Raw genomic sequence first — 27,132 nt, 5'->3', positions numbered from 1 at the left:
TCGAATAGAAATATTTTGAAACGCCTATTTCCACCCACAATCATCTGCGACTCAAACATTTTCAGATATTTCATTAGGAATTTAGAACAATATCTGTTTGAATTCATAGTGTTCTTTTGAATTCGGAAAATATAATAGAATGTTTTGTTGGTCAAGGTGTTGATGTTTAATAACATTTCCATTTTGACGTTACAAGGTTCAAATAACAGGCCATATGATAAGTCCCCGGTCTACCATAGTAAAACACATTTTTTTGGCAAAATTCGATTTTATTATTCAACATAGTTGACTTCGAGGGCGATACAGCGATTATAGCGATCTTCCAACTTTTCGGTACCATTTTTGTAGTACGATTTGTCTTTCGCTTCGAAATAGGCCTCAGTTTCGGCGATAACTTCTTCATTGGCGCTAAATTTCTTTCCAACGAGCTTTCTTTTGATGTCTGAGAACAGGAAAAAGTCGCTGGGGGCCAGATCTGGAGAACACGGATGGATGCAGAAGCGATTCGAAGCCCAATTAATGCAATTTTGCCATTGTTTTCATTGATTTGTCACCATCGCATTGTCTTGATGAAACAGCTCCTTTTTTCCTTCAAATAGGGCTGTTTTTTGAAGATCCAATAACGCTAAATAATAATCGCTATTGATGGTCTGACCCTTTTGGAGGAAATCAATGAATATTGATATACCTTGTGCATCCCAGAATACTAATGCCATAACCTTGCCAGCTGACTATTGTATTTTTCCTCGCTTTGGATTCGGTTAATCGTGTGCAGTCCACTCAGCTGACTGTCGATTGGACTCCGGAGTGAAATAATGGAGCCATGTTTCATCCATTGTCATATATCGAAGCAAATTGTTGCTCTTGATCAATTGTGAGCTCGCGCAGCACCCATTTTGTACACATCAGCTCTCTCATGTACAAATATTTGTGAATGATATGATGTACATATTCAGATGATATCTTCACAATGTCTGCTATCTCGATCAACTTGACTTTACGGTCATTCAAAATCATTTCGTGAACTCTTTTGATTTTTTCGTCGGTGACAACCCTTTTTTTGAGCGTCCACTGCGTTCACCGTTCGCCGGGTGCAGATCCCGGAAACTCTTCATCAAGCCAAGATTTTGCTTCAACTGTATTTTTTCCCTTCAAAAAGCAATATTTCATCAGCTCACGAAACTCTTTTGTTCCATCTTTTTTCAAATAACAAAAGTAGCTACACTCAGGGTAGAATATTTCACAAACTAATGGTGGGACTGGTGTCAAATTTTGACACGTATCGTTTGAAGGTTGGTACTAACTAAAAATCATATGGATTTAATACTAGCACCGCCATCTGTGCATCAGACCGGGGAGTTTTTAATTGGTCTAATATTCAATACATCATATTTGTATATTACTCCAGATAGTCAGTGAAGGGAAAGAAAATTATTTAATGAAATTTAAAATATTTCCTATTCGATTTTGAATCTATAGGTTTCATATTTCCGCAAATTCATGTTCTAAATTTGAACAGATCAGAATATTGGTCTCATATTCCGAAACAGAAGAGGAATTGAACGAATTAAATATATAAGTACCTCCGAAATTCAATTCAGAATTGAATCAAGGCGAAATATCTCAGGAATGAACAAAGAACGTTTATTTTCCATGGAATATTGTTTTTTGGAGAGCTTCTGAACGCACACTGCTGCGTGAAATGTGAAAACATTTCCAGTAAATAAGGGCTGCCGCACAACAAAACTTTCTCATATATTTTCGTGCCCAGACTGACAAACTCCAGTTGGAAAGGCTCGCGACGAATCGAAATCCAATTTTCTTTATCGAATGCCTATTATAATATATGACATGAGAAATGGCTGACGCGTGTTTGATCTTATTTGTCCAAATGGAACGACTTCTGTAGTTGAATGAAATGATTTTCTGTTTTTCCCACAGAATTGACTGTCTTACAAGCTAATTCAGTTTCACTAGATGCCTTAGGCCTCAATGGAATAAAATTGAATGTTGAATATCAACAGAAATTTGTTGTTTTCACGAATAAAATTTTGGTCATGTTTAAATAATTCAATATAGACACGAAAATCAGAATAATGACATTTTTGGTATTCATTCAATTCAATTCATTCACCATAAAATGTAATGAACAATTATCACGAATTATTATCTTCAACCTAACCATACAAAAAATCATAAATCAAACGCGCGTATTAATCATGATAAATGATGATGAGACCTATGTACTCGTATATACAGGGTAATTCACCGGTATGGCCTATTAGACGTTTATGGAAAACTAATCGTAATTTTGAGCTGAAAAATTGCATATTGGGGTTTGGGACAATGATGTTTCTCCCTAAAATATTGTCAGATCTCTGCAACTTCCGGTTATACCGCAAGCAGACTACTACTTGCTTATATCGAATGGCACACCCAGTTTATTATTGCATCATTAGATAGATAGCTTTTTTGACGAAAATTTCGGCAATATGCCATACCTTGGGTGGTAAAAACTCGACGGTTCATGGGATAACCATGGCGATGATAAATGGTGGCGATGAGGACTTAAAATTTTTTAAATATTTCGGCAGAACAATCTTTTTTCTATACCTAAAATGAATACTTTAAGAATTATCGAGAAAGAACATTAAATGAGAAAAAACCGCAAAACACACAAAGGAACTAAAATTCGATGTTCGGGAACTAAATTTCACATTTCATGGATTATAACTAATTTTTCGTTAGGATTGTTGAAAAATCCACAAACCAAAACAATTTTCAATTACGAATCATTAATTGCAATTCTTGAAATGTCAAATTTAGATATGGAATATCGAATTTTAGTTTCTTTCTGTGTTTTCCGGAAGTCACAATCTACTCCACACAGTTATAAATTGCGGTTTTTCCTCTTTTAAAGTATTCATTTTAGGTATAGGATTTGCTTAAGTAATCCCCACTATGTTTGTACGTAAAATCGACTGAAATAATAAAAAATAAAAGTTCTAATTTGAAAATCTTGAGTTTTGATGAATTTGAGTTGTCCAACTTCATGGTCATTTTATAAACACCCTTTACATTTTTGTTCGAATCCGGAAACAGTCTCATAATACTACGTATTTGCACAAACGAAAAAGAAAAAAAATTGGTAGATTTTTCTGCCGAAATATTCAAAAAATTGTGAGTGCTCATCGCCTCCATTTTTTTATAAGAATCCCATTATCTCATGAACCCTACAGTATTTACCCAAGGTATGGCATATTGCCGAAATTGCCATCAAAAAAGTTATCTAATGATGCAATAATATACTGAGTGTGCTATTTGAAATAAAGAAGTAGTAGTCTGTTTCCGGTATAACCGGAAGTTGTAGAGATCTAAAATTATTTCAGGCAGAAAGATCATTGTCTCAAACTCCAATATGCAAATTTTCAGCTCAAAGTTATGCTTATCTAATAGACTAGTTGGAACTTGTTGGCCTTTTTTCCAAAAGCTGGTTTTGTGAGAAAAATCCTTGACCTAGAAACCTGTGAGAATTCAGTCAATATTCATTAATCAGATTGCTCTTTCATTGCCCCAAAAACTAAGACCCAATATCGACCGGAAAAAATCAAATTTTTCAGAATAGAAAGAGGAAAAAATATACTTTTGTACAAATCACATCAGATGCATCGTTTCCACATTATTGTGCTCTATCATTCCACTGTTGGCTGTGCCTACAGTGGAAATAGAACGCAGTTACTTTGAACTTCAACAAAACCTTCGGAGAATACAATCCGGTGATTATAAATTGCACAAGTTTTCAACACTTTTGTCCAAACTTTGTGTAGAAGGTTATTATCAGAAGAGGCTTGTGTTAAAAATTTTCTCCTCTACATCCTCTACAAATCTGATTCAATGAAAAATTGTTATATGTATTTTCACGTGGTACAAGAATACATTCACATAAACAAAAAGAACGTGGATCAAAAATTGAAGTGATTCCATTCTAGTGGTAATTCAAATATCGAATCAAGAATTTACTATGGGTGAAAGAGTGAAGACGACTCAAATTATGACCCATTACATGTCAGGAGTGTTCCCATCAGTCATAAACATTTTTATTGCTACAGTTGCCGAGAAACAGATAGTGTTAAGAGCAGAGAAATATGTGGTCGATATCTCCATTCGTAAGATAAGTCGAAACCATTTTCAACTACCTTACCCATCTCGGACGGAAAGAAATTGCGAAAACTCAGTCTTTATAGTATTCCATTTGGGTACATTGTAATATTTTTTTTGAAACTTATTCATATTCATATCAAATCGAGAACATTTCAACGTGACGAAATTCAATACAAAAACTCATCGTAACAAAATGGCGAATGCGCTAATTTCAGATTCATGCTATTTGCTAGAGAGCTTCGATTTGTTATATATTTGAAATCAGGGGAAAAAGAGCTAGACAAATATAGAACAATATACAGGGTGTTCCTTTCGAAAAAATGAAGTTGCAATGAATACGTTGCCCACTGTGTATATATTTTGTTTTGTGAAATCATTTTAAAAAACACTAGTCGATGTCGTGAAACTTTTGTGGAAAACATCTTTTGTACCTCTTTCCGTAACAAAGTTAAATGGGGGTCAAATTATGGTGAAAAACTCGGTACATATACAAGTCAAAGACTCACCCTGTATGATATACTGTCGGCCCGCTCTTGTTCCTTGTATTCGTGAATGATGCAGAGAGGGTAGTGGAAGACTTGAAATGTAGATTGGCAAATTCTTCAGACGACTTTAATCTGCTAATTCGTGAGAAAAATCGTGAACTTCTGTCACAGACACTTCAAATGTGTAGCGATCGTCTCGTTGACTGGTTCAAAAGTAATGACATATCCTTGAATACCACAAAAACTAATGCGATTGTGTTTAAAACGGAAAAATCCAATATAAATTCACCCAGAGATATCCATTCCGCAAATGAAACATTGAAAACAGTAAAGTCAACAAGATTCTTAGGCTTAACAATAGATGGGAATATTTGGTGGAATCTACATATTTGAGGGTCTGAGAAGTAAATTGAATTTTATCCATTATACCTTGCGAGTATTGAAACCTCACTCCGAACAGAACACACTAAAAACCATGTATTTCTTGATCTTTCAGTCAACAGTCAGATTTGGAATAATTTTCTGGGGAAAAGGAGGTGAGCCCAATGAACTATTCATAATTCATAGTGCAGAAACGTACTCTCAGAACCATATACTAAATTTAGAACACTTAGAATCCTGCAGAAATTACTTTCGAGAAAACAACATCCTTACATTAAGAAAGCTCTACTTGTACGAAGTGAAAGAAATCTGAACTATAACTACCCAAAACATCGATTAACAATATTCGATAAAGGATGCTTATATTCGGGTATATCAGCTTTTAACAAGTTTCCCACAAAAATAAAAGCAAAAAACAAGGAAAGATTGTTGAAAAATCAGGTCAAACAATTACTGCTGACTCTGGGGCCATATTGCTTATCAGAGGATTTCGAATGTAATTTTAATGAAAATAGATAGATGGTTAGAAATATCACTGTTTTGTTATTTTGTTGATTTCTTTGGTATGACTAATTTAATTTTCACAATCATGAATCATGTATTGTAATTTATGAAATAAAGGGATTACTTACTGATCATTTGTTATTTCTCAGAAAGGTTATTTCATTGTCAGAATTATGGACCGATAACAAATCGCATCGAGCTGAAAAAATTTATGTCACTAATGAATATTGATCTGTTTATTCAATTTGGCACTTGGGGATTTTCTCCTGGATACACTTCACAGGAAAGCCTATCCCGATTCCTTCTAATCGCCGGAGATAAATGGGATATCCAATAACGAATGTCTCAAATTTCGATCTGCCGCACGATTTCCCCATCTTCTTCCTCATTCAATTACAGTCACCCTGCCGAGCTTGTTGTGAGCTTCGCTCCTGGGATGGAACACTTAATTTTCGTAGTATTTTCATAATGTAATTTGGATCTTCCCAACGGAAACTTGGCTCTCAGCTTCAATATTCGGAGTGTGTAAACTCGAATTTCCGAGTGGCGAATCAGAGGAAAGTGTCTCGATCACTTTCTGCAAATGAATGGAGGCTCTTCCGCAACGGCAATGTTATTCCTGATTAGAAAACGCAGATAATCGGATTCTCATATTAATTTATTTGGAGATGAATAGGAGCTTCGAGATATTAAATCATGTTTGGTGAGGAGGGGCTTTATGGGATGAAAAAATATAATGGTGTGAAAATCTGCGGTGACCGGTTACATTCGCCCTCATTTTTGAAATGAGATTTTTCAACGACCGTGTCGTGAATTTGTTTGATCGAGTTTGCGATCAAGGGGTGGTGGAACAAATACATTGTGTTACTGTTAAGTACGAGAGCTACTATTTTTGTATTGAAAATTGGCAACACTTGCCAGGGTGGAATCTGATATTGACATCGTAAAATTTGACATTTTTTGTGTCATAAGTACTCATAACATTTTCACATACGAGCGTAATTTTTGTTGTTCACAGTAAATTGAAAATTTCATCTCTGTCAAAATATGGATTTAAATCGTGAAAATTTTCGATTTATGAAAATTATGACTTTCGACGTGGTTTAACTTGAGAAGAATGCATCTATCAACTGAATTCAACTTTTGGCTATGAAGCACCATTTAAATCACTGTATATCGCTGGTATACTGAATACAAACGTGGACGTAGTTCTCTCACGGACGGAGTTAAAGAAGATCGTCCAAAATCAGTCCTTGTGCCGGAAAATATTGAAGCTGTACGAAAACTACTCGGAGAAGATCGTCATGTAACATATCAGGAAATCGAGAGGTGTTTAAGCTTAAGTACGACTAGAATACATAAGATTTTGCCCGAAAATTTGTGTGCTCGGTAGCTCTGTGCAATTTGGATTCTATATTTGTTGAATCATGTTCAAAAAATTGCTAGTGTCGATTGATGCCGTATAATGATCTCGTAATAAAACGGTGGTGCATCCAAAACAGTACCTATACAACATCGTCACAGGTGACGAGTTGTTGATTTATGGATACGAACCAGAAAGAAAAGGCCAGTCGGCAGTTTGAATGTTTCCCTTAATTCAGACTTCAGTTTCAGTTTTCGGTAAATTGAGATAAACAATTAAACAAAACCAAAAATATGGATCATCTTGCATCATGACAATGCGAGCTCACACACATCAAATGCAACGAATGAGTATTTGGACACACAAAAATCAAATTAATGGGTCACCCGCCTTACAGCCCCGACTTGGCTCCGAATGACTTCTTCCTCTTCCCAGAAATTAAGAATAAATTTCTTGGACAACAATTTTCAACACCCGAAGATGCGGTTGAGGCCTTCAAAATGCATATTTTAGAACTACTATCTTCTGACTGGCAAAAATATTTCGAATGACGGTTCAACCGCATGCAATAGTATATAGATTTTTAAGGCGATTATTTAGAAAATCAGTAAAAATATGTTGCATCATAATCGCTTGTTTATTTTTTGTATTCTCCATACATGAATAGTAACCCTCGTATACTATGCTACGAATGCACATCGATTCATTCAGAGAGCATATTTGAATATTGATCTGTTTATCAGATAAAAAGCAGTATTAAAAGCACTTTGAGAAAAGTTCTCAAATTGAATCTTATTTCTCGATTAGGTAGAATGATTGTGATTAATGTGATGAAAAAGTATATCTGATTAAGCGCTTCAATTCAACATAATTATAGATGAGATAATGAGAAACATTGTGGACAGATTAAACGAGAGAAGAAGGAATAAATATACTATGAAATTTGAACGATGCAGTTCTAATAGCATAGAATGAGAATGACCTTCAGAGGGTTCTACACGTGTTTAAAACAATTTTTCGAATGCTTAAGATTCTAGACTAATGGTGAGTTTCATAAAACTTTCATCGTGATGATTTGGTCAATCAAATCATTTCTACTCGTATGTTCAATTTCAGTTCATTTTTGATACTTCCATAGGTATCAAACTACAATCAATGAGTTGATCGGTCAATCAAAATTTTATGAAACCCGTTGGAAGTGTATGAGAACATAAAAATCTCTAGGATTGATTATTAATATATCGTACCACAAGAAATGAAGTCCAATTCATTAGTCCTGAAGATTTCAATTTTTAGTACATATTACTTATATGTAAAAAGCTAATGAATCAAGAAACCCCGCACAACTCGACCACGATAATCCGTAATAAATATGTGGGAATAGTTTTGAAGACTCAAATTCATAAGACTACCATATTATAACCTTTTTCTAACATGGGTAGAAACAAGGTTCAAAAATAAAAGACTAGTCATATCATGAAGGTAATAGAGATGAAATGTCTGGAGAAAAACTGAAAAAACATAATGGCATAAAGCGGAGATTTCAGAAGATCAACAACGACAAGTGATATTTTACCTGTATGTAACATGAGTTTTTTTGTAGATACATTCGACTTGAATGAGTCATGAAGTAATATCTAAATAAATTAATATACATTTTCTAAGAAACAGCGGATATATGACGGATATCTCAACAAAGCTAGGGGCTCGTCACTTGAGATAGCAAGTCTCTATATAATTAGAGTGCACTAATCTCAACTGTCTCAAATATCATGAACTAAGAAGGGTTTTCATACGTGACATCTCTATCACATCTTGCACTTTTGCCATCTAGTTATGAAAAACCTTTTATAATTTTCATGTAATCCATTGTTTTTAAAAGCCAATCAAAAATAGACTTTTCGGACTAATGCGATTCTTAGCCGGCTTTAACTGACCGTTTTACCAAGGGTAGAATCGCAATATTCATGCAAAATCAATCAAATTTCAGATAACTCAGAAAATGAGTATGCTCGATTCAATCATATGTATTTGTTCTAGGACACTCGGACACGCCACAATTTCAAGGTGCATACTTATGGGTCTCCCACATTTTGCGATCATTGTGGGTCGTTACTCTACGGGGTGCTCCATCAAGGAATGAAATGTACAGGTATGTTAATATTTTTGAAGCATTGGATTAAGGGTTATTTCTACTCAGCTGAAAAGTATACAATTTCATTTCAGTAATAATGAAACTGATAATAAGTATCCGTGATAATATGTAACTGGAAAAGTGTCATACTCTCAGCGTAGCGCTAGTGAAAATTCAAGATGAACCGATCGCTCTTTCAATTGGACAAAATATAGGTGCAATTAAATCGTTCTTACAGGCTGATGCTTCCTTTTTTATATTTTTATTCACTAACACAAATCCAAAACACAATACATTTAATAACTATTCGAATTCGAAAAATACTCAGTCTAAAAAAAAAGTTCAAAAAACATACTTAAACACACTGGATAACTGATTACTTCCCCAATTATTCTTTAAAGAATTAACTGAGCGAGAGGTTTTATCTTTAGTGGGTAGCGAGTTCCACTTATGAAAAAACGGATAATGTGAGAATTTTTACTTTCTTTGAATATGTGTTCAACAAAATTTTGAATATCCATAACTGCAAAATATTTGAGCGCATTTGGTTTATTAACAAACATTAACAAACACAAACCTAGAAAATTTAAACATTTTTTCCTAAAATTAACGTGTTTACGAACGACCGGCCAGATAGACAAAATTGATTCTTCATTGGAACCTTCTTCAACCGTTTGAGGCAAAATTAGGTCTATCACGGAAACGAACACTAAGCGTTTATACATATTGTTTACTTTGAAAAAAATTTCTCAATCATAAAAATAGTACTAGACCTCAAAAACTGTGTTTCAAAATGGTGAAAATAATGAGAAAAATCAACATCTTTTACTATTCCAGCTTTAAGCGTTGTCTGGATGCTTCTATCTTGAAACCGGTGTGAACTTAGCAGATCGTTTCCAGTAGACTGTTTGACGAAAACACCCCAAGGAGGTGACCAGTGGCACTAGATCGGATATAAATTTATGAGGTGGGTTCCATATAGTATTTAGAGTATTCGTTGGAGGAAATATTGATTTCCAATAGACCTCGGGATATTTTAGCTACGTTTTCATTCAAATTATCATATGTATAATTTGAAAAATTCATATCTCCGGAACTGCGCGTCGAAGCATAATCATATTTGGCCTATAGATTACTATTAGCGATGTGAATAAACTGGGAAAACATGATTGACTTCCTTTGGGATACAGGGGTAGTTTTTTCAAGCCTTAAATTTTGAAAATTCGTATCTCCAAAAGTACGTGTCGAAACATACCCTTATTCGGAATGTAGATTACTATTTGAATGAACTGTAAAAAAATGAATAACTTCCCTGGGGATCCAAAAGTAGTTTTTCCAACCCTTAACTTCCGAAAATTCCGAAAAGTATTTCCGAAAGTACACGTTAAAGAATAACTAAATTAGAAATGCAAATTAGAATAGTGATCTACATACCAAATATGGTTATGCTCCGACTCGTACTTCCGGAGATATGAATTTTTGAAATTAGACAGATGATAAGTTGAATAGAAACGTTGCTAAAATATCCCGAGGTTTATTGTAAATCAATATTTCCTGCAATGTATTCCCTAAATACTGTACAGAACCCACTTCCTAAATTTATATCCGATCTAGTGAATATTTCCATAAGAAATCGTTATTTTGCCGCACGCCACTGGTCACCATCTTCGGGTGTTTCCGTTTAATAGTCTTCTGGAAACGGCCTGCTACGTTCACACCTGTTATCTTGAAGATTGTAACAGTTCACGACGTGATTATATTATACTTAGTCAATTACGAATTCGAAGTGTCTGCTCAAAAATCTATCTAGACGAAAACTTCTTCGAATATGAATATTCTGGAACTTTAGTAACGTGACCATCCTCTGTAATGACGTCGAAGAATCATTCTCGACATCGAGTGCTATAATTGAGAGTACGGCACGATTTCCTAATGAAATAGACGAGCCTGGAAACTAGAAACGAGTTCGGAAATTGAGAATCTGTTCGATCGCGCTTTTCATCTCATGAATTTCAGCGTATAGTACAAGTTGGAGTTGACAGTTCTTGTCAAGATTCAATTTACTTCGTTAGAACAGCTTCAGATTTCAGAATATGCATTCTTTGATCAAAAGGGTATCAAAATAAACGTATATTATGGTTGTTACATCAAGGTTGAACAATAGCCATCATAATTGCTTGGTTCTGGATTCCTATTTATGAATCTAAGACCTGAGAAGATTACATGACACAAGATAGTTGGTTTTTTTTTCAAAATTCTTTTGTGAAGGCCGAAATTACAATCATCTGAGTAAATTTGCAATGCTATTGTATATTGCTTCCAAGTCGACTGTAGGTAGAAGAGATATTTTAATCACTTTCATTATGACAAACATCCTATTGATAAGACGAATGATGCGATCTCGATGAAACGCAAGTAGTCGAGTGTTTTGAGTGGTATAGGACGACGACGAAGGTTTCTTCGAATTTCATCCCAGAGATGTTCAATCGAATTCACATCCGGACTACATGCAGGCCATTCTAATTGTTGTATACCAACCTCATCCAAATATTAGTAAAAATATTTGTTTCTTGCGGTCTTGCACTATAATACACTAAAATGAAGTCATCCCAACAAATGAAGCATAGGAAACTACAGCTTCCTGAAAAAATCTTGTTTGTAAGGTGGAGCATTTAGAGCTCCCTATTTAATATAGTATAATATTTCGGTACCTTCTGATCTTGATATACCAGCCTGTTCCTTAAAAGAGCTTGGCGTGTTTATGAACTTCCAGGCTTTTTTTGAATACGTGTATCTTTAAAACAAAACTAGATTTCAAGATGAAATAAAAACTGTAAGATGGCGAAAAAAATGGTCCTTGTAATAAACTTGGCATAAACTCTAAAAATTTTCCGAATTGTTCTACAGGGTGTTAAGAAATTGGATTACAAATACATGTTTTTTTTCACTATGTATAAATAAGCTATCAACATTTTTGGAGAAATTCCTTTGAGTTTGTTATAATACCAAAGAATTCATCTTCAATTTGGCCTCGAAACAATTGAAATGTACGAAAAATTAGGAAAGTTCTTGTCTAAGAACTTCAGCACTTGTCAGAACTTGTCTAAGAACTTCAGCAAAATTTCAGGTGGTCTAATTTTATGCGGTAGTGTATAAGATTCTTAAAGTATTCAGTGAGGCTATGTTGAAGAAACTCAATATTTTTGTCATTATTATCCTCGTATGTTCAATGTTGGTTAGCGCTCGACATTAAAAATAGACCGGCGCATTCGCCAAATTGTAAATATCGAAATTATCTGTAATTTATGAGAATCATAATACAATAAGTACCAGTTCAAATTGAACTCGGAAGATAATCTGTGACTCATCTTTAGAATAACTGTTTACAGCTATTCTATTTGTATTTGAATTTATGTGAAAGGTACGAAAAATCAAATGATTCACTTGATATATATTTTTTCAGCTTGTGATATGAACGTACATAAACGATGTGAAGAAAGTGTGCCAAATCTATGTGGTTGTGACCATACTGAACGCCGTGGTCGTATTCAGCTAAAGATCACTTGTAAAGGCAATAAACTCGTTGTTGAAGGTGAGTATTTTTATATGATGATCTATGTGTGATGAATTGTATAGAAGTATAATATCCGAATCCTTTTGTAAAAAATTCGTAGCTCCAACCATGAGTGAATATATGTAAATTCTAAACGCCGAACAACTTTTTATTATTTTCATCTTTTTCAATCATTATTGATGATTTTGTCGATGTCTAAAAATTCTGAGCAATCTAATGAAAAAATTTCATAATGTACAAATCCAGCAGATTGTTATACATACCAATATTTAAAAATGACGAAAGCACTCAAGTGAAGTGATGAGCTTTTGAGCGCTTGTTCATTCTTGCGCCAATTGCTGGTCGCAAAACTGTATGAAGATATATGTGGTCTCTAAAGACACATTTGGCGCATGAATCAACGAGCACTCAAAAGCTCCTGACTTGACCTCGGTATTTTCCTTATTTTTTCATATTTTTCTTGAATCTTTCAAGATCAATAAGAAATTTTGCACGGAGCTTCGAATTGTTCTATCAAGTGGTTTTTTCACAATATCCTGATCAAGTGTTCTATGAATCTGATGATGCTATCCTCACAAAATTTTGAAAGAAGTTCTAACTTAGTAAATAAACCTACTCGTGGAAATATTTGGTATTTTTTTTTCTCTAATTCTGTGGCTGAACCATTTATTCTGCCACATCTCGTAGAACAAAATCGTGCGAGAATATCGTAGATTCGCATAGATTTCAAGGATGCATTTTATTTTTATGCATCTGTTTATACTCGGAACTCTCCTGCCACGGATTTATATATTATCTATCAAATATGTATTTCAGAAAACTGTTCTGCCAATCCACATTTCTCAATGCAAAAATCACAAAAGAATATTAATGAAAATATTTCATTAATTTCAATAAAATTCATAGAATTAGAGAAAATAATATTCGTACAGAAGGCTCTTTCTTCCACTCGTTCATTCAAGAACTCGCCACTTCGTGGCTCGCTTTTAAATTTTGAACTCGTGGAATAATATCATTGCCTTCTGCTCTTGTATTACGCGTATAAATGACTATTCGAATGTTCTTCTCATATTTTCTAGGATTTTTTTTTATGTGATGAGCTTGAAATGTTTCATGGAGTTACAAATATTCATTTCATATCAATGTCCAATATTTTTTTCGATTTGAATTGAATTCGAATTGAATTTTCTATGGTTCTGGTTTGGTGATCAACATAAAATTTCGCAGAAGTCTTGAAATTATCATTCTCCATCCAAATCCAAATTTTTATTAGGATCAAATATGCTCAAATTTGAAAAATTACAGACATTCAACCTATTCTTTAACTCGAATAGAAACGAACGAATCTGAAAAATCGGAATGTTTCACTTCTCTTACTTCCAAATTTAGTATTATGTTTCCAATTATTCTTCTATCGCCAAATGTAAGTCGTACTTGATATCTGTAGTAATTCTACTTTAATTGAAGAATAGGTACCAATTCGAAACGATTTAGGTGCATTTCTATTCGATCCATATAATCTCTATTCGATTTGAAGTTACAGATGAAACGATAAAGCAATGTATTCGCTCAAAAACAACTTTTCATTGTTAATTTGGAAACGTTTCATCTTGAATATTTTAATTCCATGCGAAAATCGTATAACCAACGGAATATTAGAATAATTTTTAATCTTATTTATAATTGAATTTCATCAATCCTCTAGCGGGAAAAAATTATATTTTGAGGAATATTTATCTACTTTTTGAAACTTAGGTAGCTGAAACTTAATATTTATACCATACATGCAACAAAGTCTTCACCTTGAATTCGTAACCTTCTAGATCACATCCAAATTTTCATCACTTTCGAACTGATATTCATTTTATCCCGTCTTTTATCATCAGAATATGATATATTTCCAAATATGAGCTTCTGTAATAGGTAATTTTATTATGAATGCGTATTCGTTCCGTTTTCCACCGCCATATCCCGTTAGCGAATGAAAAAATCCTGATAAAGAAAGAACACCCTCACGAAAAGACCCTCCGTATGAATGTTTTCAGCAGAGCAGTTCATTCTGCCCTATTTCTCCATCTCGATGGCGAAGCCAGGGAATATACGTCTGTACCCACTGGCCCGTGTACGCAGATAAACTGATTTTATTTTTCGATCGCTCCTGTCGATATTTCCATTCTAACTCAATAAAATTCCTATTTATGTTCTCTATTGGGAAGTCAGCGAAACGGGTTCAATTTATTCGGCCGTCTCATTGGATGGGAGATATATTCTAAACGACACAGCTACTGATCTTTCGTATGTACTTTGTTTCCATGGGTGGAGAATTGGATTGGTTTTTTATACCTACAAGATTCGAATTTCTTCTTTGATGGCTGTATTCTATGGGTTAATGAAAACAAGGGAACAATATAACACAGTGAATCTCTATTTCGCAGCTGAATAGGGTTATTTGAGAGCATTTTCCTAATATTATCATTTCGATTTAGTGTAGAAAAGGACAATATAATCAATAATAGCACTTTAGCAGGGTGTCTGACCATTGGAATATTAGATTCATAAGGATGACCGTCCAATAAAGTGAAAAGGCATTCATTTCTTTGCTGTTATTTTTTGACAGGCCTAGAGAGAAGAGAAATCAATATTTTTGAATTGATTTTTGTATTCATTTTCGTCTGCCAGATTTTTGGAGGAAAATATCGTGGATTTTGCATAACTCATTATAATAAATGCCTGGCGAAAATCTCGACAAATCAGATCGATTTCTTTTGTTCAAAACAAAATTTCCACATTGTGACAACCGTTTTAAGTATAAATAAGAATTAACGAAATATAATTCGATTCAAGTGATAATTTGAATTCCTAAAACATTTTGATTTTGATGATTGAATTATTTGATAGCAAAAGTATTATTCTGGAAAGATTTACTTTAAAGACGATACGCTTAATTTATATTTCATTCACCATATTCGGTAGTTTTATGACATATTCCTATATATCCTTCTAATTTAATGCATCTTCGCTCATCGATTGCGTAAATTGAATTTTCAGACCAATTGTCAGCAAATTGAAATTGCCATACGCTCAGCTTTTTCTGTCGTTAACATAAAATATGAGAGTTGCAAAATTCAGGTTGATTACCACATTAAACCCAAATCGCTCCCAGAAAAGTCCAGCATTTGATAGATGTGAAAGAATTATCCTTTTCCAAATAGTCGCAATATTCTTATACTATACAATCCGAATGATTAAAAATGTTTGCTAGAACTATTTCAAAATTTTTATGGAGAATAAGAATCTACGGAAATTTAATTAAAATAAATAATAAAATCTTCTAACTTCTCGTCAGAGTTTTTTCCAGTTTTTTCGTTATTCTTCTTGAATTTTTTATAGTTCTGATGCCGCTATTAACAAGAAACTCAAAATGGATATTCTATGTATGCACGCAAAATTTCAACTCACTTAGATCTGTGGTCACTATAGTATTAATACTTTGTTCATTTTTAGCTTGACATTTTTATTTTTTATCAAAAATCTCAAATTCGTCGGTTTTTTAGTTATTAAAATAGTAGATTATTCGGTCTTCTATGGTTATATGGCACTTATAAATCATAAATATCAGCATCAAATATAAGTTTTTTTCCACGTCTATTGAGCAAATAAAAAGTCTAGTATTCTTTAGTATGATTTTTTCAGTTGCGAATTGTTATTTAATATGAACACTCAACTCCGTTGGGTATTTTTTCTTCGACATTACTCTTGAATTTTCTATGGTTCTGGTTGAAAGATCAACATGAAACTTTGCACGAGGCTTCGTATTGCCATTCTACATCCAAATACAAGTTTTGATTTTTATCGAATTCTCAGTTCTGCGATCAACAAGAGCACAAAATTTCAAACAGCTATATTTCAGATTTTACCCTGTAACGAACTCAATTGCGCCATTTGAGAGCCGAACCTACCCTGAAAATTTCAGGTTTTTAGATCCTTCTGGTCTGAAGTTACTGCATGTATAAGATGAACACAATCGAATTTAGGGATCGATTCGTCATCAGTGAAATGAGTCTTATCGTTTGAGATCATTACCGGCTAAAAATTCGAAAATTAGGCTTGATTGCGAAATAATGGAGCGATATTTTCGGAGAACAAATTTTGAAAAAAAACAATCAAAATTTGGAGAATATTAGAAGGAGACTTAGTAAATAGTTTCAGAAGATCGAGAGAAAAAAATAGAAATATATGAGGAGGACCATAAGACAATGAAATTGTAAAATTAATTGAACAATTAACCATTTTCCTCTTTTTTATTTAAATTGTCTGAAAATATGAGCTTGTCGAGGTAGGGGTCATCGGATAGTAGCAGATAGTTAAAAGTTATTTTGAGATTGCTCAGTATCATCCAGATTTTCATTATGATAATGTAGTTGTTAAAATGGCGTTGAACGCAAATATACATTCATGTATGTACACTTGCTTACCTTAGTAGTGTTACGGTCTGAAAGCCATCTATAACTATCAGACGTAACTTCATTCTCAAAAAAATCATCAATTGATTAATTTTCTATAAACTAATAAGAATCGTCATCAACATGAACGCTAGATGGAGGTACGCATGTGAAAAGAGATCCATTGTTTTTTTGATATGTTTCGGATTATCGCTTTTCATATGCGTACCTCCATCTAGCGTTCATGTTGACGGCCCCACGTTGGGCGCCAAAAATTTGTAACCTACTTTCAGGTTGATGGGTTCTGTGATAATGAAAAGACATCAGATTATTTCAATTCTCTGTCTGTTCAATCAATCAGTTAATCTTCAGGTGATAATTATGATGTGAAAAACTTTTAAAAAAATTAATACAGTGAATACAAAATTCGTCGACCTTAAATAGAAAGTACTATTATTATGGCGCTCACATACCATTGAAGAAAAACTGCATGAAGTATTTTTAATGGAAATGGAACAAAAAATCATCATATATCACATATCGCATATAGGTACGAAAAATTCACAGAGTCTCTCTCTTCTGCATAATTGATGGTAATACGAGATGAAGTTCAGGCCTTATCTGAGTTCTGTAGACTATTAAACGGCAATTCATATCAGATAATAGAAAATTAATCAATTAATGATTTTTTGAGAAAGAAGTTACGGCTGACAGTAATAGATGGCTTCAAGACCGTAACAGTAGAGTACTGAATCCATTTTGAATTCGAAATATTTCATGAGCTTATGGGGGTAAGTAACGAAAAAAATTACAATTGTGGGAGTAATGACAGTATAATGGTATACTGACCATGATTTTCTTGTAATTCGACCATCTCCATTAACTTTTCGAATATAAAGATGAAATTTTCGATATTTATAGAAGGGGTCGAAAAAGTCAAATCATAGATCTTCATTATAAATTTTCTTTTTGTTATTTCGGATAATATATCTTGGCTATCGACCTAAATAATTCAATTATTTATAGTGTATAGTTCGGAGTATCCCACTCTTCTTTTTTTCCGGCGATTTCAAGATAATTTCCCCCTCGTCTCAAGTTCTGCTGCTAATTGCAAAACCATTAGTCGCCTGATAGAAACGTTTTCCAAGCTTTCCAACCGACTAACAGACGAATCTAATTTATTTATCGCTTCCACTCTCTGTGTGAGAGTCGGCCCGAATTTCCGGAGAATCTAGTAGCCTTATCCCTAGCTGACCTCATTTGCCTTTTTATGGTTGGATTGCGCATATGAAACTTTTTTACGACCAAGAATTTTATATTCGGCAATATTGTAGCAGTTTTATATTGGCGGAAACTATACAAGGAAATAATCTAAATAGTCGCATAAGATTTTATCGTCGATGGCCTGATAGATATACAACCTATGTGATATAATATGTACTTTCATATAAGACATAGAGTATCCCTTGAAATAATTATGGTAGATATGCCGAAATGAGTTATTATAATAATTTAATTCTACTGGCAAATACTAGTTATAAAGTTATAACTTTCCAGTCTTACAGGGAGATACAATAAGAACAAACTGAGTGACCTTAGCAGTCGATGCCGAAAATTCGTTAAAAAAATATGGAGTTTTCTAATAAGAGGTTTAATTTTGCATAGCCTACTGTCGTCACTTTTAAATCTGTCATCTCTTGACATTTGAAAGGAAAAAAATTCACAATGGAGCGGTATACTCTTCAACAACTCATAGAAATTATTGGAATGTAGTACAAAAATGATGGAAATTTTGCAAGCACAGTTCGCAAAACTAAAGCACTTTTGGGTCGTCGTGAGTAAATTTTTGGGTAAGCAATTGTGGAACTGAGGAAAAAATTGGAGCTGTTGGGACAAGTTAGTAATCTGAATAATCGAGAACGTGTGTCGCTCAAGAAAAACTGAGGACATTGCTGCTGTAGCTTTGAAACCCAGGTCTGTCAATTCCTCGTTGATCTTGAGAATTAGGCATTCCTCAAACAACATTCCAATTCATTTTGTATTAAGATTTAGGTCTTAACTCAAGAACTCCAGCCGGTCGATCACCAGCAGCGTTATATCTTCCCTGATTGGGTCCTTGAAATGCATCAAAATGATCCAGATTTTCATAAAAAATTTATCTCCACTGATGAAGCCATTTTCAGCTTGGAAGCTGTGTTTATAAGCAGAACTCGCATTTGGGGCTCGGAAAATCCAAAAATAATTGTGATTGTGGTGATGTGATTGGACCTCACTTATTTGTAAATGAGGCTGGTGCTACTCTCGGTGCTACCACGCTATGATCAATGATTTTTTTATGGTTGAAGTTGAAAGATATTGAAATGCGCGATGTTTTTTCCTTCTGTTTGTTATAATATGATATGACTACACAAGTTTATTGAATTTTTATTAATCTTTGCTCCAGATTGGGTAAATGAGAACCAAAACTTATAATCAATTTATTCATCACTAATTGGATCTTTACCATAATTTGAATTTTTTCGAAAATTCTTTTAAAAACTTTTCCTTGAAAAGGGTAGCAGATATGACACAACTTCAAACCAAAAAGTGAACTAATGCTTTCTTTTTACGATTTTTCGAACTGTCAGCGGAAAGAACGCCGCCAGGACCGGCATACCGGACATTTTGTCGGGGCGCCAAATTGTCGGGATGCAAAGTCAATAATTGAAATGAGCCATATCTTTTGACAAAAAAATATTTTCTCAGTTGAATTATTATTGTTTATAGTGAAATAAAAAAAAATCTGAAGCCAATTTTATTGAATTCGAATATAGGCGCTCTCATCAAGTTACAAATAGTTATCTACTTAAATGTACTTTTTTTGCCGGGGCGCCAAATTGACTGGCGACGGCCCTGAGTCCAATAATACCCAGAAGTTCTGGAGAAAAAAAAAAACGTTCCAAAAAAAAATATCACCCTGTAGATTTGTGTTTGAAATCAGTTTATTACATGATGAAAACTTTGAATGGGAAATTTATGCCAAATTTGAGTTGAATATCTTGTGTAGGGAAGGTGCTATGAGATGAAAACCTAAAAAAATCGGAATCTAACTCCCTGTATTTCGAAAACAAGTTGTTTGCGGGCCCATGTTTATACAACTTTTTTTTTCTCGAAATGATCCAAGGATCATCTCCAATTCAGAACCCCCTCCATCATTATTAACCTTATGAATATAATATAATGCGAAAAAACATGGCTTCGTTGATAGGATTAGTAGAACATAAGCTAAATAAGATAGGTTTTTTCAATAAGAGGTTTTCGTAAAGGTATCCGTATTAAAAATGCAAGGGGCTCAAAAATTATTTTCATGTTCAATTTTCTTATTGTATTCCTCTGTCCTTTTAATAATATTAATAATGTTATTGGTTTTTGTTGTATCTACAAAATGTTGAAGAAGTGGTAGAAGTAGTTGATATTAGTGGAAAACACCGAAGCAAATTGGAAAATTCATACAAGAACTTTGACTGGTATTCGCCCATTTGTTATTTATTTTTGTTTCTAGGTAGGTATACAATTCCGTTGCGTATAGTCATCTCACTTGTTATAGAACTCTGTATTATATTCGATAAGAGATGAAATTTTTTATTCCTAAGAAATAATGAGGTTCAAGTTAATTGACGTAATAGATATGAGGTTTTCCAAATTATTGATTTCATAATTTTCTTTCTGATTTCGATATCATGAAAGTGGTAGGTACTTAAAAAAACAAAATATTCATGTTTAAGAGAATCAAAGGAATTTCCGAATATTCCTCTGTACACAGAGAATTGAAAGGAATATTTCGAGGTTTCTTCAATAAACAAAGGAAGGATATTGTATACATTCTCCTCTTACGTGATTGAAATATTTTCGTTAGATTTCCCGGCGTAATATTTCACGAACAAATTTCCCGTATAATTCACGCATTCGTGTAATGTATCGCAGAAAGATCACGAGACGTTGACGCCACAAAGTGGAAAAATGATTTTACTCGAAATTGATGTTACAACTGAGGTCGAAAAGGGAAGTGTTGATTCACGAATTCCGTTTTCGCGTGTCGAACGAACTTGACGCCGAAACTTTAATCTTATTTCAGCTTAAAAAGACGTAACTGCACTGGAATAACTAATGGATCTGTATATAGGTAGTGTTGTGGCACACATTTATCTATTTGAATCAACAGTATGACTTTTTCTTCTATTTTCAGCTATATACAGGGTGTTTCATTGGGAAACGGAAATACTTCACAGGTGCATAGGTGGCACCAAGCGGTTTTAGAGGTAACTCATTTATTAGGTCTTACTGTCTTCGCAGCTGAGATACAGGGTGTTTTATGAATTTTGCCCGTTTCTTTCTGAGGCCATATCAAACGAATCACCCGGTATATTTTCTTCATATTTGGCAAATATGTTCCTCTCTGGTATCCAGGATCGGCTTACCCATATGAATGGTTCTTAGGCCAGCCAGCTCTGGACACTTGCATACCATGTGTTCGGCTGTTTCCGCTTCCGATCCACAGAGCCTGCAAATCTCATCTGCTGACTTTCCCATACGGTACAAAAATGATGTTTGTACCGACAGTGCCCCGTCAGCAGTCCCACCATGACCCGAAGCTCGGCTCGTGACAGCTTCAAGAGCTTTTTGGCGTAGGTAGGTGAAATGGACACGAATTTCTTTGCCTGAGCAAGTCCAGGAGTGTTAGTCTGTTATTAAACTCCCATTGCGGGACCGCAGCTTTATATTGGTCTTTTCCTAGCCCACAGAAAGACTCAGGTCCAGCAGGTGTCAACCTTGATGCACGTTTTGCAAGTTCATCAGCTTTTTCATTTCCTTCAACCCCACAGTACCCTGGTACCAATAGTAGTCACTTTATTGCCTCTGGCCAGTTGCTTTATGGTGTTACGGTACTCCCAAGTCAACAGAGACCCCTGGCAGTACGATTCTAGGGATCTCAGCGTGGTTTAGCTGTTCGTGGTGATGTAGATATGCGCCCCTTGAGGTTCAAACAACCAGTATCTCGGTCTGTAGAATCGAGGGCTCACTTCCCAGGGCTTCAGAGATCCTCAGTGTAGGTCCTTATATCCCAATGCCAGTACCTCTCTCTGATTTTTATCCATCGGTGAACCATATGGATGACTTTTTGTCCAAACGGTTAACGAAACTTATTGCACTAGGACGGTCATTTATAACCGTTTCAAAATAGAAAGTGGTTGGCATAACATCGGATGGTTTTACCAAGAGGTTTGAATCTATTCTGAGAAACTAACAAAAGTACTATTCATTTTTGGACACATTTAATTGTTTAAATTATAAAATTGGAAAAACAGCAATATTGAACAAAAAGTATGCTTGAGATGCAAATACTATTGCACAATAAGTCTAATGAGTCATAAGCTGAAGATCCTGTTCAACAATATTATTCACATATAGAAAATTAGAACAGGACATAAAAGAAACTCAGTTTGGCTTTAGATATAGGCTGGGCGTAAGGGAAGTGTTATTTGCGGTTAACGTGTTGGGTCAGCGCTGCATGGATATGAACTTACCACTTTATGTTTGTTTCATCCTCGATTTTATCCTCAAAGAAAAATACGTGGACAACTTAACCTTTAACTTTCTTACTAAAAGAGGTACAAAAAAAGGTTTTCCACAAAAGTTTCACGAAATCGACTGATGTTTTTTAAAATGATTTCACAAAACGAAATATATACAGAGTGGGCCACATAGTGATAGCAACTTCATTTTTTCAAATGAAACACTCTGTATATTTTTCTATATTTGACTAGCTCTTTTTCCCCTGATTTCCAAATATATAACATATGTTTGGCCTATCTCTCTTATTCTGAGTACCACAGAGTTTCAAATTTTAAGAACCACCTAGCATTCTCAGTAATCAGTTTTCACAGAGGTTCAAATTTTAAGAACCACCTGGCATGCAAGCTGGCAGTTTTCAAGTGGTAGGCTGCGATAACTCAAAATGCTCTTTTTTGAGTTATCTCGTTGGCAACGATATGACATATAGTCAAATTGCCAAGGAGATAACTCAAAAAAGATCATTTTGAGTTATCGCAGCCTACCACTTGAAAACTGCAAGCTTGCATGCCAGGTGGTTCTTAAAATTTGAAACTCTGTGGTACTCAGAATAAGAGAGATAGGCCAAACATATGTTTTATATTTGAAATCAGGGGAAAAAGAGCTATTCAAATATAGAAAAATATACAGGGTGTTCCATTTGAAAAAATTAAGTTGCTATCAAAATGTGGCCCACTCTGTATATATTTCGTTTTGTGAAATCATTTTAAAGAACACTAGTCGATTTCGTGAAACTTTTGTAAAAAACATTTTGTTGTACCTCTTTTATGATAGTAACAAAGTTAAAGTGGGGGTCAAATTATGGTGAAAAACCCGGTACGTTCATAATAGAGACCTCATTAGCAGGTCTAGAGTATATTTCGGAAATGTTGGCCAGAGCTGTTGAGGAACACGAAATATCAAATAATACACATGTACATGTTGTTCTGAGTAATCAAACAATTGATAAGGTAGAGTAATATAGATACTTGGGCACTGTGATAAATCAAAATAATGACTTCTCGAAAAAACTCAGAATTAACTAGCAGGTAACGAGGTAACTCACGCTTCACTCCAGGCTGTGATTGATACGATGTTATGAGCTCTCGGTGCTCTTTCCTAACGTATAAGCCGGACCCTAAGAAAAACGCAGATAAGATGACTACATGCGTTTAAGATGTGGTTGTACCGAAGGATTCGCAGAATAAGTTGGATAAACCGCATTATGCAGATAATGAGGAAGGAAAAAGAATATTTGTCATAATCCCCGAAAAGAAATACGCCTGATAATTCAAAAAAGAGAAAGGGGAATGAGAAGCATAAAAAAGATACGTAATTTCTGGCTGCGAAACCTGAGAAAGTGGGTCAATTTCTCTTCAAGACAGCTTTTCAGATCTGCCGTATTTAAAATTCGGATAGGCCTGATGATTGGCGACCTTCGGAATGAAGATGGCAATTGAAGAACAAGAATTGCCATCGAAAATAAGCTGCAAAGATTTTGATAGCCATAAAACAGCAAAGCTAGATTCGAAATAATCTCCCCAATAAAGTAGGCCACCTCTTATATTTTAAAATTACGTCAATAACATTGAAAATTGATCCATCTTCACGCGCTACCATAAAAGGGACCCCGCACGTTTAGTATGGGAAATGGCTTTCCGTGAATTTGGCTGAATTTTTGATATGTTGTATTTCTTGATGAACTGATCAGAAAAGTCTCTAGCCACAAAGCTCAAAAATGGACAGTTTTCGAGATGGATCATTTCTCAATCGGGTTCTGGCCGCCGAACATCCAAATTCCATCCCAACCAGAAATGAGAGCTCCCCGATTGATGGGCAAAAACCACGAAAATTGCAAAAAATCCATTTTCAAAGCTCCATATCTCGAAAACTGTCCATTTTTGAGCTTTGTGGCTAAGGACTTTTCTGATCAGTTCATCAAGAAATACAACATATCAAAAATTCAGCCAAATTCACGGAAAGCCATTTCCCATACTAAACGTGCGGGGTCCTTTGGCATACCTACCTGTTTTAACGCAGCGCAGTATAGGTATGAGAAAATTAGTCATCTCAAGCAAAATAGCCATGACTTCATACAAAAACAATATAACTCACTATTTCACTGAATATACATACCTATCTACTTACTATACAGTAAACATCTGTAAATACTTTTATGGAAACAAGTTAACGAAAACATGAACTCATTCTCCTAATACTGATCCGATAATACGATACTGATTTCAAATAATGCTAACGGCAATTGGTTGGAATGTAACACCCTGTAGTTTGTTACATTTTTAGATTAATAGAAATGAGCTGTTTCCAAACATGTTTGGTACTTGTGGTCTAGAAGACAGAATATGAAGAAATTATTCCTTATTTTTATACATTTTTATTAATCTAAAAATGTAACAAACTACAGGGTGTTACATTCAAATCAATTGCCGCTTGACAATAAGTATTTTTGATAATATTGTTAATTTAACTAATGAAGAAAGTTACGCGCCACTTTATGAGCACACACAAAACTATTGTATTTTTGTCCACCCTGTACCAATTGGAATCAACATGTGATACATTTTTTGAATCAGCTCAGCTAGAGTAATCGGAAAATTGAGACAAAATGGGGGTGTTCCATTTAAAAAAAATGCGGTGATGTCATTAGTCGAAAGTAATTCACCCTGTATATTAGATTATTATTTTAAAATACGGTGAATTGAAATTAAAAATCGACGTGTTTCAGGATAATAATCCTGAAACACATCTTAAAATGGTCTGTGTAGCTAAAAATGAATTTGTTCCATACTTTACGGACACAGTGTAGATTATTTGGTCAGGATAGGTGCAATATTCAATATGTGAACGAGGTAAATTTAATGAAATCATGGTGCACCCATAACTGTTATTTTTTTATTATGTGATTCTAGGTAGAATCTCTCTGTATCAGCAATTGATTTGATATTTGAAAATCTTCTTATTATTATATACTATTTCCTTTATGTATGAAATTTTCCTCCGATCACTTTTGAATGTTGAGGCTGTATTGATAAATTTATCATATTTAAACTTTTTTTCAGTGAAACAGGGTCGGAATATGATACCGATGGATCCAAACGGATTGAGCGATCCATATGTCAAACTCAAACTGATCCCGGATTCGGATGGAGTCAAAAAGAAAACCAAAACGATCAAAGCTTCTCTGAACCCCGAATGGAATGAAACAATTACTTTGTAAGTAGTTCCTGAGTATTTTTCAGTTACCTACCGCTTAAAATTGTTTTAATTATACAGGGTGTATCAGTTTTGATCGTTAAAAATTTAATGGGAAGTCTCCTCGTTGTCCTGATTCGGAAAAATGTATTTAATATACGTCTATCTCGATCCCTAAGAGAAATACAGGGTATTGAAGTTCACAAGAAAAAATCATTTTTATGCAATAGCTTCCATAAAAAAGCTTGGACTCAAAGACATTTTGCATGCCTACCCTACTCCCTAAGGGCCATTTTATCAAGATATTTTCCACTTTGGGGCAACACCAGTGGCGTGCAATTCGGTCACATCTAAATTATGTCGAAGAAAAAAGTTTGTCACTGTTATTTTTAAGGAATGAATAAGGCAAGTTTCTGTTTCGGAGATAATTAGATTTTTCGAAAGACGTGCTGATTAGAAACTGGCTGCAAATCAAATAGGAAATTCATTAAAAATCAAAAGGTAACGAAAAATAGATATGACATCTCAGCATATGTTCAAAATGCAGACCGTCAGCCACGATGCATCTCTTACAACAAGTAACGAATGAATCAGCTAGTCGCGGGTTGTCACGGGAGTACTATAAACTTTTTCGTTAATGGAACAAACAATCAAATCGTATGTTTCAAGATATCTCTCCAAGATATTACCGAATTCAGTTCGTGGCTGACTGAATTATGAATTTGTAGCCAATTATTTCGAGTAAGATATTGCATACACATGATTTTTTATTGTGAACTTCAACACCCTGTATTTCTCTTAGGGATCGAGATAGAGGTTTATAATATACATTTTTCCGAATCAGGAAAATGGGGAGAATATTCCATTGAATTTTCAACGATTAAAACTGATACACCCTGTATTATAGAATAACTCAATATCAATGTAAACAATTGAAATGAATGAATGAGTCACTTCAAAAGTATAAATTTTGAAAAAAATTCTATCATTGCACCATTATACTGTATCAATTTCAGGAATAGTGTTCTTATATATTTTTAGGGTTATGAAATTTAGTTTTTTGTATTTTCCACAATGCTCCATGAATTTTTTTCCAATCGATTCCGGAGATTTTTCATTGAAATTTGTATTAATGTCGATAACTTGGCTCTATTGAAAGGAATTCGTATTCATCTCAAACCATTCTATATTTTCGTTTTCCGTTTATATAATGGAAGTTTTTAGGAGAAAATTTGTTCATACCTATTATAATCTTGCAGTCACAAAAACATCCCAACCTTCATTCC

General features: G+C 34.3%; 1 protein-coding gene across 1 annotated transcript in view; it reads left to right on the top strand.

Annotated features, from left to right (window-relative positions):
- LOC123674280 (protein kinase C, brain isozyme) overlaps positions 1–27,132 on the top strand; it is a 143,290-nt gene that overhangs the window by 67,881 nt on the left and 48,277 nt on the right. The window contains exons 4-6 of the mRNA XM_045609273.1: positions 8,935–9,046; positions 12,492–12,620; positions 25,714–25,867. Coding sequence (XP_045465229.1) covers positions 8,935–9,046; positions 12,492–12,620; positions 25,714–25,867 — 395 coding nt within the window. The remainder of the gene's footprint in view (positions 1–8,934; positions 9,047–12,491; positions 12,621–25,713; positions 25,868–27,132) is intronic.

The sequence above is a fragment of the Harmonia axyridis genome, chromosome 2 (assembly GCF_914767665.1).
Source record: "Harmonia axyridis chromosome 2, icHarAxyr1.1, whole genome shotgun sequence".
Classification (NCBI taxonomy): Eukaryota; Metazoa; Arthropoda; class Insecta; order Coleoptera; family Coccinellidae; genus Harmonia; species Harmonia axyridis.
Note: the sequence above shows the minus strand (reverse complement) of the source record. Positions and strands in the feature narration are given on the sequence as shown.